This window comes from Phascolarctos cinereus, unplaced genomic scaffold (genome assembly GCF_003287225.1).
Source record: "Phascolarctos cinereus isolate Bilbo 61053 unplaced genomic scaffold, phaCin_HiC Scaffold_4;HRSCAF=312, whole genome shotgun sequence".
Lineage (NCBI taxonomy): Eukaryota > Metazoa > Chordata > Mammalia > Diprotodontia > Phascolarctidae > Phascolarctos > Phascolarctos cinereus.
The window spans coordinates 676,628,457-676,640,996 of NW_027555847.1; the positions used below are offsets into that span (position 1 = coordinate 676,628,457).

The 12,540-nt window shown below is 46.5% G+C and overlaps 1 protein-coding gene across 2 annotated transcripts in view; it reads left to right on the plus strand.

The window, feature by feature from the left end:
• The window catches only part of ATP8B3 (ATPase phospholipid transporting 8B3), a 58,865-nt gene that overhangs the window by 7,002 nt on the left and 39,323 nt on the right, over positions 1-12,540 (plus strand). For both annotated transcript variants that reach the window (XM_021009061.2, XM_021009062.2), the window contains exons 6-11: positions 995-1,067; positions 1,577-1,647; positions 4,319-4,401; positions 6,754-6,912; positions 7,419-7,507; positions 11,330-11,523. In XM_021009061.2, the coding sequence (XP_020864720.1) occupies positions 995-1,067; positions 1,577-1,647; positions 4,319-4,401; positions 6,754-6,912; positions 7,419-7,507; positions 11,330-11,523 (669 nt within the window). The remainder of the gene's footprint in view (positions 1-994; positions 1,068-1,576; positions 1,648-4,318; positions 4,402-6,753; positions 6,913-7,418; positions 7,508-11,329; positions 11,524-12,540) is intronic.

Below are 12,540 nucleotides of genomic sequence, written 5' to 3' on the forward strand. Positions count from 1 at the left end.
TGGGAGGGCCTTTAGAACACAGAATGTCAAAACTGAGAGGGCCCTTAGAACCCAGAATTTCAGAGCTGGAAGCGTCCTTAGAACCCAGAATGTCAGATCTGGGAGGGCCCTTAGAACCCAGGATGTCAGAGCTGGGAGGGCCCTTAGAACTCAAAAGGTCAGAGTGGGAGGGTCCTTAGATCACTGGATATCAGAGCTAGGAGAGCTCTTCAACAATAGGTCATGGACTTTAAGAGCTGGAAGAGAGGAAAAACTCTATAAACTGATGCAGAATAAAGTGAGCAGTATTTGGAGCACACTTGATACAATAACAACAACAGAGAGAAAAGCAACTGTGTAAGCCTTTAGAATTCTGATCAGAGCAATGATTGCCCAGCCAAGTCCAAAAGAATGAAGATGAAACCTGCTGCTCAGCTCCAGAGATGGTGAACTTAGGATGCAGAAGGAAGGATACATTTTGGGCATGCCCATGGAGGGAGTTTCTTTTGGGGAATATGCAGATATGGTGAGGGCCTTTTGATTTTTAAAAATTTGCTCCGTGGGAAGGGCAGACTAATAAATATATTTTTAAAGAGTTGGAAGGGCCCCTGGAGTTTATTTAATATACAACTCCCTCACTTTACAGTTGATGAAACCAAGGCCTAGAGGGAGAAGTGACTTACTTCCTCAGTGAATTGGTTCCAAAATTGGGACCTAATTCTCCTAACTCCCAGTCCTGGGCTCTTTTACATCCTAAGAATTCAGAGCCTGATCCCTCCTTTCTTGGGGGACAGAATAGTGTGGGCCACATCTGGGGGGTAATAAAATATGCTGGGGGTGGGGGTTAAAAGCACTTTCCATCTTCAAGATAGGGAAAGGTTACTTTTCACTCTGGCCATCTAATTGGAGTGGAACTAAGGCACGTGCAGGCTTGTAGAAAGAGCCCAGGGGGAGGATGCCTGTTGTGCGACATTTTCTAACTCTACTTATTTCACTGAGGAATTTCTCTTTGTAGCTTCTGTAAGAAGAGATGGCGGGATATCCAAGTGGGGGATGTTGTCTGTTTGCACAAGGATGATTTTGTGCCGGTGAGTCAGCATCTGGCCGCTGCAGGCTTAATAATGAGTCCCTGGTTGGCCAATCTTAGAAACCAGAGTCTTCAGCCTGGAAAAGATTACCAAGGGGTCATCTTAGCCATTCCCCTGCCTAAGAATCCATTGAGGCTCTTTTAGTTGAAGGTCATAATCTGCAAAGAAAGAGATTTCATGGCATGGTATGTTAGAAAGGGTCCTAGACTTTCACTCCTGGCCCTAGAGTTCAGACCCCACCCCTGACACAAGGTCTCATTCCCTTTCTGAGCCTCAATTGTCTCATCTGTGAAAGGAGGGTTATAATAGTTGCTTTCTCTCCTTGTTATGATTGATGTTAGAAAAGCCCATAGTAAACCCTGAATTGCTTGGAGAAATAGGAAATGAGAATCACTCTTCCACTTCCCTCCCCCACCCCAATTAAGTTTTTAATCACCATCCTTCCTCAGATCTAACTTCGCTTTTTCTTGCTCTAATTCCCTACATCCGTCTTTGTGGGATACCCAAAGGCTGACCTGCTCCTGTTGGCCAGTTCAGAACCTTGCAGTTTGTGCTACGTGGAAACTGCAGACATTGACGGGTGAGGACATCAAGGTTTCTAGGAAGGAGTGGGAGGGTAGAGGGCCAGCCTCAGCGGAAGCAGAACTAGAAATCCTGAGGCCTCAGAAGATCTGGGGACATGACTTTTTCCTCTCACCCCGTCTTCAATATCCTTTCCCCCCCTTTACATTGATACCTTTTTCTGCTATCATTCTGATTTCCTGCTATACTCCCCGCCTCTACAGAAACCTCTTGTATAAGAAAGAAAAACATACACAATACTAAGTGAGAAAGCAGTCATGACTGAGAGAGTATGTAACAGTCTGCCCCAGGAGTCTTCCACCTCTTTACCAAGAGGACTCAGCCTTTAATCAAATGAAAGAGATCTTTAGTTACAAAAGTCTGCTTGGGTGAAACTTAATAGAGCTGGAAGGGACATTGGAAGCCACCTAATTTAAGCCTCTCATTTTACAGTTGTAGAAGCTGAGACCTGGGGAGGGAGGGATATTTAGCTTGGTCAAGAGAAGGTTGGTATTTGGGAGTGGGGGACACATATGACAGATGTCTTTAAGTACTTGAAAAGTGGTTATATGGAAGAGGAACTAGACTAATTTTGTTTGACCCTTGAGGATGGAACCAGAAGCTGTGAGTGGAAGGTGCAAAGAGGCAGCTTTAGATGTGAGGTTGGGGGAAAAAGCAAACCAATCTTCCTAGCAGTTAGAGCTATCCAGAAAGTGGAATGAGTTACTTCCTTGGGAGGTAGTGAGCTCCCCATCATTGTAGGTCTTGAAGCACAGCCTGAATGACTCTTTGTCAGGTGAATCGCAGATGTTCTTGGTCAGGTAAGGGTTGAACTGAAAGTCCTAGGAAACTCCTTTCAACTTGGAGATTCTCTAATTCTCTGAGGTTTAGGTGACTTACCTAAGATCACAAAGATGGTACAAAGTGGCAGAGACAGGATCCAAATGCAATAATAATATTTGTCATTCCTTTTTTAAAGTAAAATTTATATCTTTTGTTTTTTCTATCAACTCCCTCTCTCTTTCTCAGAAAGCCACTCCCTATAACAAAGAATAAAAAGAGGGAAATAAAAACAACACAGCTTGACAAAGCTAACCAATGTATCAGAAAAATCTGATGTTAAAAATATGCTGTGTACCTTGTCTGTAGACCCTCACCTCTACAAAGATGTGGGGAGAGATGACTTCTTATAGCTCTTCTTTGGGGCTGAACTTGGACGTTATGATTTCTCAGCGTTCAGTCTGAGTTGTTTTATTATTCTTTCCATTGACCTTGTTGCAATCATCTTCCTGTTCTGCTCACTTCACTTTGCATCAGTTCATAGAAGTCATTCTGTGCTCCTTTATAGTCCTCATTTTCATTGTTTCCTGTAGCCTCCATGTTCTACAACTTCTTTAACCACTCTACCTGCCCTGTCAATGAATATCTCCCATCTTTCTGCCTCTTTATGGTTTATGGTTTACAAAGTAAAAAAAAAAAAGCTTCTTGAGTCCTAGAATGGTTATATTTTTTGTTTTTGTCTTCCCACTGCCTGGCACCTAATTGATGCCTGATACTTGCTTGCTGAATCAATGACTGAATGGACTTGGTAAGAAAGGTCATGCTTGAATGATTATCCTCATTTTTTACAGATAAGGGAGAGAGAGGAAGTGATTAGTTCAAGGTCTAGTAAGTTTCTGAGCCAGAACTCCAACTTAGGTCTCTTGACTCCAAGCCCGGTGCTTTTCTATTATACTTCCTGAACAACGTACCCTATATTTAGATTTGTGCTGGGAGGGATGGGGAGGATGTCACAGAAAATAAAACGTAGTCTTTGCCCTCATTGGGCACACAGCCTAATCTGGGAGTTGAGCTAGAGATACATAAAGAGTTAATTAACTAGCTAATAACTCCCACTTATATAATACTTTTTAAACTTTACAAAACATTTTCCTTTCAAAAGACTTGTGAGAGAGGTATAGTGTCACTGGAATTGTTCCCCTTTGACGAATGTGGAAACTGTGGTTCAGAGAGTTGAGTGGCTTGCTAGGGGTCATGTAGCTGCTAAAGCTCAGAGCCCAGAGACTAAGCCAGGTCTTCTGCCTCTTTCCACTGCCTGGCTCCCATGTGATAGCCCTGAGTGGTTTACAAAGTCTGCTGAAGTGGATGGGGTGAACATTCTTATCACCATCACTAAGGTTTAGAGCAGGCGCTCACCCAGAACAGTGACTTAGTGACAGGAAAAGAATTTGAGTAGTTGCTCTGACTTCTGGGGCTCTAAACAAGTAACAAAGTAAGGGATCCTCGAGTTAGAAACTGGAAGAGAGTTCAAAGGTCATCTAGTCCAGCCCCCAACCCTCTGCCCCATTTCACAAATAGGACTAGAGGGTTAAATGACTTGCCTAAGGTCACTTGTTAGTAAGCAGAAGATTCAAGATTCGAACCCAGGTCCTTTAACTCTAAATTCTGTGCTCTGTGGTAGGTATAGCAGAAAAATTGGGAGTTAGAGGATCTGGAACCTAATTTCAGTTCTGGTAGGTTTCTAAAGAAATGATTGGTGGGAGCCATCTTCCTGTGGACTATAGATTCGAGAGTGTGTGTGTGTGTGTGTGTGTGTGTGTGTGTGTGTGTGTGATGTTCTATGAGATTTAGCGATTTCCCAGTGCTGGGGAACTTGCCTCATGGTTGCCCTATCCCTGTCTCGTTGCCAGAGAAACCAATCTGAAGTTCCGCCAGGCCCTGAGCGTCACCCATAAAGAGCTGGTCAACACGGACAAGATGGCAGCCTTTGATGGTGAGCAGTTGCTAAGGAACCATAGTCAGCAACAGAAAGGCTGTGTGTGCTCCTTGTCCTTAGCAGGCATGGCTTTCGAAGACAGGTCACAAAGAAGAAGAAATTGGCCAATCTACCCATCCCCTAATCTGAATTCCCTTCTAGCTCCCTGGCATTCTCTCTCCTGTCCAGCCACCAAATCCTACTCTATGATTTTCAAATCCCTTAACTTCTCTGGACTTCAGATTACTCTTCTGTAAAATGGGGGAGTTACACCAGCTGACCTCCCAACTATCTTCTAGTTTCGGTGTTCTCCATTCTCTGGTGCCTTTCAGTTCTGCTGTCCCATGTTCCACATCCTCAGGGGCCTTCCAGCTGATCCTATCTCTCTCCTTGTATGCACTGTCACGTCTTCTCTTTATTCACTTTTTTTTTCTTGTGACTCACCATTTTCTTTATTTGTACAAAATAGTGAATAGAATAATCATACCCTGACTGGGAAAAAATGGTAGTTTAGGGTTTAAACAAGTCCTTCTGTCCTGAAGCATCTATTTTGAAGGCTTGGGACTAGCAGCTTTAGCCCCAGCATCTTTGGGTTTGGACTCAGCGGGCTTAGCAGCCTTGGAATCACTGGGCTTTGTGGCCTTGGGATCAGACTTGGCGACCTTGGCATCAGATTTGCTGGGTTTGGGGCCTGATGTGGTAGCCTTGGGATAAGACTTATTGACCGTGGGGTCAGTGGACTTGGCAGCCTTGGGGTCAGCGGTTCTGGCAACCTTAGAGTCAGGCTTCGTGATCCTGGGGCCTGGCTGGTTGATGCTGACTCTAGGGCCTGGACGCGTGGTGGCCATCTTATGTCCAGCAAGCCGGGCACTGGCCTTGGGGATCTTGGGCCTGAGGAGCTTGGCCTTGGAGGCCTTGATGGCCTCTGCTTGTGCTTTGATGGCTTTGGCATTGTTGGCCTCACCATCTTCTTCGGCCCCTTCTTGTTGTATTTCTTGGCAAAGCGTGTGTTTCTCAGAAACTTGGGGTCAACCCCTTTCAGAGACTCGTATCTCTGTGACCTTGGTTTCTTGATGCCATTTCTGTGCCATTTTCGTGATTGGTTATGGGTGGTATGGTTCGTCGACTTAGCCATCTTTACGCTGCAGCCTGTGCTAACAGGCACTCCACCGACTGGAAGAGCTCTTTATTCACTTCTTAACCCTTCAAACTCTGGCTTCAGACCTTATCTTCTTCAAATCTTGTTCTCTTCAAAGGAATGAGTGATTTATCAATTGTCAAATCTTCTGGCCTTTTATCAGTTCTTATCCTTCTTGGCCTCTTGGTAGCATTTGGCAACTGTTAACCTCTCTCTCTTTTTTTTTCTTAATTTTTAATTTTTTTGAGAGAAAATGGGGAAAACTGCTATCTGTTTGACAACTCCTTCTCCAACTCCTTTGGAATGGGAAAGCGGAAAGGAATGAACATTTATATAGTACCTACTATGTGCCAGGCACTATGTGCTAAATAAATGTTTTTTACAAATATTGTCTGGCTTGATTCACAACAACCCTGGGACATAAGGTTCTATTATTATCCCAATTTTATAGTTGAGGACTCTAAGACAAATAGATTAAGTGACTTGCCCAAGGTCACACAGCTAGTAAGTGTCTGAGGCTGGATTTGAATCCAGGCCTTCCTGACTCTAGGCCCAGAGCTCTTACCTCCCTTCCGTCCTTCCAAACCAACCATCCTCCTTCAGCTCTTCACTTACCTGTAGGTGTCTCAGAGTCAGGACACTTGGATTCAAATCCTAGCTCTGACACTTTGCCAGGAGGCCTTGGGCCACTCAAATATTTCATCTCTCTAAACTCTAAAATCTCTAAAATGGGGAGAAAGCTTCTTGTACTACCTACCTCATGGTGTCATTGTAAGGATTGAACATAAACTTTAAAAGGCCTATAGTAATTGTTACTGTTATCTTTTATTACTGAGAGCATGAGCTGGCCTTGGCAGCTGGGTTCAAGTCTCACCTCTGACACACACAGGCTGTGTAATTTTGGGCAAGGGGTTTTCATCTCAGGCCTCTAGGCAACTAATTAAGACTCTTTAATTGCAGAGAAAGTGGTGTGGCCAGCATTAGTAGAGGGAATTTCCTCCTCTGGGAAGCCCATATAGCAGTGAAATTGCAGGTCCGGGCCCTATCTTATTAATATTGTTGTTAGCATAGATTTAGAACAGAGAGGTTAAGGGATTTCCCCAGGGCTGCTCAGAGAATTAGGAGCCAAGGACTGTATCTTCCTCCTTAAAGCACACTGGGCCAGGCTTAGAGTCCAGTGCTTGGCTTGCAGCCCTGGCCGGCAGCCTCATGCTGGTTGGTTGATACGACAGGGATTGTGGTGTGTGAGGAGCCTAGCAGCCGGATGCACAAGTTTGTGGGGACCTTGGAGTGGAAGGGAGAGAAATATTCCCTGGACAGCGAGAAGATGCTCTTGAGAGGCTGTAGGATCCGCAATACCGACATCTGCTATGGCCTGGTCATTTATGCAGGTGAGCCCACACTGCCCTGTCCAGCTTTGTCCTCTTCAGCTCGATTTTCAGTGTTCAGCCCTCCCAGCTCTGACAGCCTGTGTTCTAAGGCCCTCCCAGCTCTGACAGCCTGTGTTCTAAGGCCCTCCCAGCTCTGACAGCCTGTGTTCTAAGGCCCTCCCAGCTCTGACAGCCTGTGTTCTAAGGCCCTCCCAGCTCTGACAGCCTGTGTTCTAAGGGCCCTCCCTAGCTCTGACAGCCTGTGTTCTAAGGGCCCTCCCAGCTCTGACAGACTGTGTTCTAAGGCCCTCCCAGCTCTGACAGCCTGTGTTCTAAGGGCCCTCCCAGCTCTGACACCCTGTGTTCTAAGGGCCCTCCCAGCTCTGACACCCTGTGTTCTAAGGGCCCTCCCAGCTCTGACATCCTGGGTCCTAAGGACCTTCCCAGCTCTGACGTCTCATAATTCTATGGCATTAACCCAGTGGCCAGCTCCTGGTAAGTCCCTCTTTCTCATGCCCTCCCACCAGGTTTTGATTCCAAGATTATGAAGAACTGTGGGAAAATTAAGCTGAAGAGGACGAAGCTGGACCAGCTGATGAACAAACTTGTCATTATTGTGAGTGGTGTTAGCTGCCTGGCCTGGCCTCCTTCCCTTAACCACCCCCCCACTCTCCTCCCCGGTCATTTGAGGAGTCTCAGAGGGGGTAGGAAGAGCCCCTGAAGAGCTGGGTTCTAGGTCCCTGTTCTGCTACTGACTTACCATGTGACCTTGAGCAAGTAATTTCCCCTCTTGAATTTCTACATTTGCAAAATGAAGAGATTGGACAAGATGATTTCTAAGGCCCCTTCCAGTATGATCGCACACCACAGTTCTTGTTCCTATGTCTCCTCTGAAGTCCGCCCACTCCCCCACCCCCCCAGGGTGGCCCACATGTTTCTTGGGGACTTGACTTGGTGACCCCTACCCGCTAGCCTTGGTACTAGAGGTGATTGGGAGTAGAGACCAGACAGACCCAATGGGGTGGGGTAAGGTGATCTGGTCATAGTCACAACCTTGGAGAACAGGAGGAAGTCTAGGGAGATGGGTGGAGCATTGGGGCTGTCTGAAAATAGGAAGCAAGTGGGCATCCAAATAAGCAGAGATTTGGTATCAGGAAGGCTCAGGAGGGTGTGGGGGGCAGAGCTTGGCATTGGGGCAGTCAGGTGGCAGGCACGTTGAGGGAAGCTGAGAACATCGGCTTATAAGTCACCCAGAGCTCTCCCACCCAGGTGCTTTCTTACCAAAAGGGAAACTCTGATGGAAATTCAGTGGGGCCTATGATTCAAATAAGATGTAACAGATAAAATCTGATCTCACAGCCTGGGGATATTGCTCAGAGGAATGCTGTATTACAACTTTAACAAAACATTTGGCCAAGAGTCTCATGCTACTTTGTGGGTAGAAGGAGATCTGGTGCTCCAGCTCTCTCAGGGAAACCACTACTTCATGTCTGTTCCCCTCGGGGCCAAGCACAGTGCTTTGTAATTACTAGGTGCTTAAAAATATTTGTTGAATTGGAGTTGAAGGAATGTGTGCTAGATCTTAGTAGAGTTAACTGAAGATAATGTAGGATGATAGTTGTTAATTATTTATTCAATTGTTTACTAAAGGTAACAGTAGAGTGGAGTGAAATTGGAGTTGTTCAAATGATAAGACCCAAAGATAGGCAATAAGGGTCAACATCAACTCTGGAGGAATTGTCTTTTGGGGAATGCCCCAGAGATCTGCCCTTGACCTTGGGCCTTGTCCAACATCTAATGACTTGGATAAAGACTTGGATGGCATATTTCTCAAATTTGTAGCTGATAGAAAGCCAGCTGATGATGTTGGATGACAGTCTGGCTGCCCAAAGGCTAGCACAACAGGCTAGATCTGATCAAATAAAATGAAGAAAAAGGTTAGGGTTCAGAAAAATCGACTTCGCAAGGAGGAGGTGTCATTAGGCAACAGGTTTTTTGGGTGAAAAAGATCTGGGGGTTTCAGTGGACTGCAAGCTTGCTCTGACTCCATAGACCTAGCTGCTGAAAAGCCAATGTGGCCTTGGGCTGTATCAAAAGAAATATAGTGTCCATACTGAAGGAGATGCTGTTCTTCCTGTCTTATTGTGTTCCATTTTGGGTGACACATTTTAGGAAAGACTTTGAGAAGCTAGAGTATGCAGAGAAGAGTGGTTACTGTATGGTCTCTACCCAGGGAGGGGATTGGACACCATGCCAAAAGAGGGTCGATTAGTTTGAAGAAGGGAAAATTTAGGGCAGACATTGTCACTACTCGTGTAGAAGGATTCAGTTTGTTCTTGGTGCCAGGGCAGAACCAGGAGCGTTGGGTGGAGGCCGTGGAATTTTAGGCTCAAGGAAGGAAACACTTAGGAGGCATCCTTAGATTCTGGAAGACCCAGGCTCAAGCCTTATGTCTGATGTAGCCTGGCTGTGGGACTCTGGGCTTGACCCAACCTCCTAGTGTCTTTGGCAGCTCTCCAAGGTGCCATGTATTGGTAGAGGGAGGAGTTTCTTTACTGGGAGTTCCCTGGATCAGTAAACAGGTCTAGATACTTAGAGCTATGTAATCTGACTCAAAAAAATGTTGTTCCCCCTGTTAGATAGTTCTCCAAGCAGAGGCTGTAGGTTCTGGTGAGGTTCTGAGATCTGGAGTTGGAAGGGAGCTTGGGGGTCATCTAGTCCCACTTTCTCAAATGAGGAAACTGAGGCCCAGAGAGATAGAAGTGATTTTTCCTAAAGTTACACAGGTGACAGGGTGAGGTGTTGTAGAGGGAATTCCAGCAAAGGGAAAAGAACCCTGGTTCTAGGATCAGAGGATGAGAGTTCAGATCTCTCTAGGGCTAAAGTCACTTCTTCATCGCCCTGGGGCTCACTTTCCTCTTTTGTAAAATGATGAGGTTGGACTATATATGGCCTCAAAAAACTCATCTAGCTCATAATATGGTCATTCAGGTGAACAGTAGATAGAGTTTTGGGCTTGGAGTCAGGAAGATTGGAGCTCAGATCCAGCCCCAGCCACTTGCTGGTTGTTCGAACCTGAGCAGGTCTCTTAATCTCTCTCAGCTTCAGTTTTCTCGTCTGTAAAATGGGCATAATAATATCATTTACTTCCCAGGGTTGTTGCAAGGATCAATTGAGATTTTATATATAGCTAATGCTTTGAAAACTTTACAGTACTTTAAAAATGCATTCATCTTCCTCCTCCTCCTTCTTTTCTTCCTCTTCCTCCTCCTTCCTTCTTTTCTGATATTCTGGGATCCTGGGGGTTCTTCAAACAGCTTTTCAGGGTTGGGGAGGTCTGATGATCAAGGGATCAAGACCTCAAGCACAGAGACTATGTCAGTCTGGGGCTTGGGCAGGCAAGGAGAACCAGTTAACCAGGGAAGGAGGGGGCTTAGTCAAAGTGCACCAAGGAAGACCTCAGTTACTTGAACTTGAGACCACTTTGTTAAACCCTGATGTTCTATGGATGTGCCAGCTGTGATGGTGGCTATTCCTGGGGTCCTGAGACAGACCCTTGGACTTTTTCTCATTCCTCTCCCCCAAGCTGTCTAGAACACTGGGGATCCTCTTCCAGAACACCTCTAAACACACACCTTCTGGAACATCTTGTAGAGTCCTCCAGAGTATCTAGAATTGCCTGCGGCTGCCCTTTTTTTCCTCCTTTTTAGTGAGGCAGTCAGGATTAAGTGACTTGCCCAAGGTCACACAGCTAGTAAGTGTCAAGTGTCTGAGGCCAGATTTGAACTCGGATCCTCCTGACTCCAAGGCCAGAGTTCTATCCGCTACACCACCTAGCTGCCCCTCCTGTGGCTCCTCTTAAAAGAAACCTATGGGTCTCCTTTCTGGACTATCTTTGAGCTCCTCCAAGCTGTGTAGAACACATGTGACCTCCCATTTTTGGAAAGCTGTGTCTCATCTTCTAGAATACCCATGGCTCTCTTTTCTAGAATACCTTCAAGTCTTCTCATACCAATGGCCTGCTTCTAGAACTCTTGTGGCCTTTCTTCTAGAGTACCTCAAGTGCCCTCCTTCTAAAGCACCTGTAGAGCAACTGTGACTCCCTCTTCTCTTCTAGAACACCTGTGGCCCCCCCTTCTAGAGCTCCTGTAGTTCCTCCTACCCTTTTAGAGCAATTGTGACTGCCCCTCTCCTTCTAGAACACCTGTGCCCCCCTTTCCCTTCTAGAATACTCATGACTCCCCTCCCCTTCTAGAGCAACGGTGACTCCCCCTCCTCTTCTAGAACGCCTGTGCCCCTCCTTTCCCTTCTAGAGCACTCATGGCTCCCCCTCCCTTTCTAGAACACTTGGGCCCCCCCTCTCCTTCTAGAGCACCTGTAGCACCCCTCCCCCACTTCCTTCTCTGGCCATCCTGACCCCTGCTGCCTCCCTCCACAGATATTCGTGATGTTGGTGGTGGTCTCCTTCTGCCTGGCTGTGGCCTTTGGCTTCCTAGTGGTGGATTTACAGAGGAAGCACAGCTACCTGGCTGCCTTCCACAGCAGCTCATCCCCAGCACGGGAGGCCTTCCTCACCTTCTGGAGCTTCATGATCCTGCTCAGCATCATTGTGCCAATGTCCCTCTACATCACGTGAGCCGATGGGAGAAGCAGTGGAGGCCTGGCAGGGTGGGATGTGGCCGAGGATCAGGGAGGGGAAGCAGCTGCAGGATGAAACTAGTGAGAGCAGAGGATGTCAGGGCTGGGAGGGCCCTCAGAACAGAGGATGTCAGGGTTGGAAGGGCCTTAGAACACAGGATGTCAGGGCTGGGAGGGCCCTCAGAACAGAGGATGTCAGGGCTGGGAGGGCCTTAGAACACAGGATGTCAGGGCTGGGAGGGCCCTCAGAACAGAGGATGTCAGAGCTGGGAGGGCCCTTAGAACACAGCATGTCAGAGCTAGGAGGGCCCTTAGAACAGAGAATGTTATGTGTAAGAAGAACCTTAGTATATAGCAAAAATATCAGAGCTGAGAGGGCCTTAGGACAGAATTTCTGGGCTGGAAGGGATCTTAGAACTCGGAATATCAAAGACAGAAGGACTTTGGAATATAGTGTCAGCCCTGAGAGAGTTATTAGGCATAGAATGACTTTAGACATAGAAGGCCTTAGAAGTCATGTAGTCCATTCTCTTAGTTCAAAGTCCAGAGTGGGATAATGACTTACCCAAAGTCACACAGCTAGTTAGTAGGTTAGAACATGTCACTTCCTTGCTCAGAAATCTTCAGCGTATCCCTTCTACTGCTAGAATAAAATGTAATCCGCTTCACCCGACATTTCAAGCCCTCCATCATCTGGCTCCCACTTATTTTTCCAACCTTATTACTCCTTTTCATTTACTCTATCCTCTGGCCAAACTGCCCTCGACCTCAACATGCTCTTTCTCACCCCTGCACCTTTGTCCAGGGCGTCCCTTCCGTCTGGAATGATCTGCCTCCTCTACTTGGCCTCTTGATCCATCATGAAGGAATATTTTTGGGTTGAAATAAACTGGGCCAGGATTAGTCTCCAGGCCTCCTGATTCTTAGGCCCTTGGTTTTCCCTCTGCAATGTAACAGGAAAACTTAGCCCAGTGCCTGGCACATAGTAGATGCTATATAAATGCTTTAATA